The sequence below is a fragment of the Coffea arabica genome, chromosome 7e, assembly GCF_036785885.1.
Source record: "Coffea arabica cultivar ET-39 chromosome 7e, Coffea Arabica ET-39 HiFi, whole genome shotgun sequence".
In the NCBI taxonomy this organism is placed as follows: domain Eukaryota; kingdom Viridiplantae; phylum Streptophyta; class Magnoliopsida; order Gentianales; family Rubiaceae; genus Coffea; species Coffea arabica.
Window position 1 is genome coordinate 18,817,185 of NC_092323.1, and position 3,596 is coordinate 18,820,780.

Here is a 3,596-nt window from a genome sequence, read left to right on the forward strand (position 1 = left end):
CATAAATTAAATACGTAAAAGTAAAAAAAAGAAAGAAATTGCCCATAACATATCAGCTCTTTATGGGTTTCCTCTATTACACGAACACTAATTTGTCGATATTTCTAATTAAATCTTCTTTTTTCGAGATTGTCTATATTATATATAACAATAAATTCTTATTCTGTTCCTCCACAGAGAAGGGTTTCTTTCAAGTTACAAGATAAGAGCCTTTTCCACTCTCTCTTTGATTACATTCTTTCTAGCTATATAAGTATGTATATTTGGATGTATATTTATCAGATCGTGGCTTCATGTACCAAATGTTTTGCATCTGATATTTTTGTGTGATGGATGTGAGAAACAGACTTTCATTTCCAGTCTACTATTTATACTATATTTATTTTATTGAAAAAAATAGAAATTATTTCTTTTTCTTTTTCAAAGGAGTTTTAGATTTATTTGAAGGAAAAAGAGATAGAACTAACAAAGAAAATACTAAAGAAAATAAAAAAAGAAATTAATAAAAAACTTTAATTTAAAGAATCTCTAAATTTCTTTATTTTTCTCAATATCACGAACAAGATCTAATAATAACATTAATTATTAATGGAACAAACGAGGGGTTATGTCTGAGGGTCGATTGGGGGTGAGAGAGGTAATAGCTATTTATGAGCAAAACGAAATATCCCATAAAGTACCAACTCTTTATGGCCTTTGTCTATTATATGAACCAAGTACGAGATTTTTATGGGTATTTTATTCTGAATCATTTAATTTATGTTAAATACATAAATATTTGCAAATAAAATTCAAAAGCCGTTACACAAATATTTTTTACGAAAGGAAAACTAGTATGTTTTGTATTTAATATAAATGAAGTATTTGAAAGTAGAAAAAAAATTGTCCATAACATACCAGTTCTTTACGAGTTTCTTCCATTATATGAATAAAATACTAGCTATTTATGAGTATTTTACTTTGAATCATTTAATTTATATCAAATACATAAATGTTTATAAGTGAAATTCAAAAAGTGTTACACTAATATTATTACGAAAGGAAAACTAGTAGGTTTTTATTAACAAACAATCTTATACTAATATAGGGAGGAAGAGGGTATTCATGGAATATAAATGTCATCTCTATCATGATAGTAATATTTTAATTATAATTGGACTGAGTTGTTACCAAATTTGAAAAGCAAGGGAGTTAGGTGAAATTTTTAAAACCTGGAAGAGTCTCAGTGCAAGTGTCAGAAACCTCAGGGGAGGTTTGTGAAATTATCCCTTTTAAAAATGAGAGTTACAGGGAATTTTTCAATATTTTTTCCACAACAAATTGGGCATGGGCACAGCCAGAAAATTTCTAGTAACGAAAGATAGCTGTAGAAATGAAATCTCATCATTTGCTTAACCCTAACCGCCTTTATTATCTTGCCTCGCCACCAGCCGGCTGGCCGTCTACAGACTAGGGTGGTCGAAACAATCCTACTGAAATCAATTCTTGATCCGCTGCCATGGGAAAGAACGAGTTCCTGACGCCAAAGGCAATAGCGAATAGAATCAAAGCAAAAGGCTTACAAAAACTCCGATGGTATTGTCAGATGTGCCAAAAGCAATGTCGAGACGAGAACGGCTTCAAGTGCCACTGCATGAGCGAATCACACCAGCGGCAGATGCAGGTTTTTGGCCAAAACCCTAATCGAATCGTCGACGGCTATTCCGAAGAGTTCGAACAAGCATTTCTCGAACATATGAAGCGTAGTCACCGCTTTAGTCGCATCGCCGCCACCGTGGTATATAACGAGTACATCGCCGATCGCCACCATATTCATATGAATTCAACTCAGTGGGCAACTTTGACGGAGTTTGTCAAGTATTTGGGGAGGACTGGCAAGTGTAAAGTTGAGGAAACTCCGAAAGGGTGGTTTATTACTTATATTGATCGTGATTCGGAGACCCTGTTTAAGGAGAAGATGAAGAATAAGAGGATTAGGGCTGATTTAGCAGAGGAGGAGAAGCAGGAGAGGGAGATTAAGAAGCAGATTGAGCGTGCCGAGCAGCTGATGTCAGCTGGGAATGAGAGCGGGAATGGGAATGAACAGGAAGTTCAGGAGAAAAGGTTGTTTGAGAAATCGGAGGAGAAAATTAAGTTAAGTTTGGGATCATCGTCGAAAAGTAATTTGAAGGAGGAGAGTTCTATGGTTGTTTTTGATGATGTGGAGCATGAGACTAAAAGCGACAAGGGGAATAAGGGCAGTGGAAAGATGGGGAGCTCAGTGTTGGATGAGTTGATGAGGGAAGAAGAGAAGGCGAAGGAGAGGAGTAATAGGAAGGATTATTGGTTGTGTGAGGGGATTATTGTGAAGGTAATGAGCAGGGCGCTGGCAGGAAAGGGGTACTATAAGCAGAAGGGCATGGTGCGGAAAGTGATTGATAAGTATGTTGGGGAAATTGAGATGCTAGAGAGTAAGCATGTCTTGAGAATTGATCAAGAAGAGCTTGAGACTGTGATTCCACAAATTGGGGTACCTGTGAGAATAGTTAATGGGGCTTATCGTGGGTCAAATGCTAGGCTTCTTGCTGTTGATACAGATAAGTTCTGTGCTAAGGTGCAGATTGAGAAGGGGATTTATGATGGTAGGGTGATTAAGGCGGTTGAGTATGAAGATATCTGCAAATTGGCTCAATGAAAAATGTTGACAAGAATGTACTAACTGTATTGTGATCAAGTGGTAATTGTTCTGCTTTCCAGAGTTGTTCAGTACCATGATAGACTGCATCTTTTATGAATGATTGCAATCTTTTTTCTTGTGATTATATTAAGCAGTCTGCTCTGTTTCATGCCATTCTCTGTTTTTCTGATTGTGTTAAGCATTCCGGTCTCTGCAGGTTATGCACCACCTTTCACGCTACTTGTGCTACTTGTATGAATGAGGGGCCTGGAATTGTTAAGGTCTGGTTCCTTAAGATCACTTCAGTAAAACTCTTTTGCATTCTTCATTAGGTTGCCTGAGTTTTATAGGACATTCTTTTTCAGCTAGTAAATTACTTTTTAGTAAAGTTGAGGGTTGCTTGGCTCAACAACAAGGCAGCAATGAAATTCTTTCATTCATCTTCTTGTCAGCATAAAAAAAAAACGACAAATTTAGTCAGCATCTTGTTGTCTCATCGAGCATTCTAGACAGAAAATTGCAGTCCTCTCACAATACCTCCTAGAAGGGAGGAGACATGGGCTGTGCCTTGACTGGGGTATTACCAGGCAGGTGTGTAATCTAGACAATTCAGAGAATTGCAAAGTACGTTGTGTTGAGGTTTTTGACACAATTACAGTGGCATGAGAGTTGCTCGGTTGGATAACTGGGAAGTTATTGTCAGGTACTATTTTCACAGAACAAGCCAGATTTAGAATGAAAACTCCTTAGGTTGCTGCATAAGTTCTGTATTCCAAAATGACAGGCAGTGAAAGACAGACGTGGTGTACCAAAGGGATATTTTGAAGTTGGTTTGAGACCCCTGGGCCCTGGCTGCTGTTCTTTCCTTAAAGTTGTAGTAACATTTACTCATTGGTTGAAATTCTTGCAATATCTTTTTTAATTTATTTAAATTGTGAAA

The 3,596-nt window shown here is 36.7% G+C and overlaps 1 protein-coding gene across 1 annotated transcript; it reads left to right on the plus strand.

Moving 5' to 3' along the window:
- The first annotated feature begins 1,358 nt into the window (after positions 1-1,358).
- On the plus strand, positions 1,359-3,596 carry LOC113701002 (KIN17-like protein). Its single transcript, XM_027221440.2, has 2 exons — positions 1,359-2,716; positions 2,874-3,596. The coding sequence occupies exon 1, from the start codon at positions 1,499-1,501 to the stop codon at positions 2,672-2,674; it is 1,176 nt and encodes a 391-aa protein (XP_027077241.1). The 5' UTR covers positions 1,359-1,498; the 3' UTR covers positions 2,675-2,716; positions 2,874-3,596.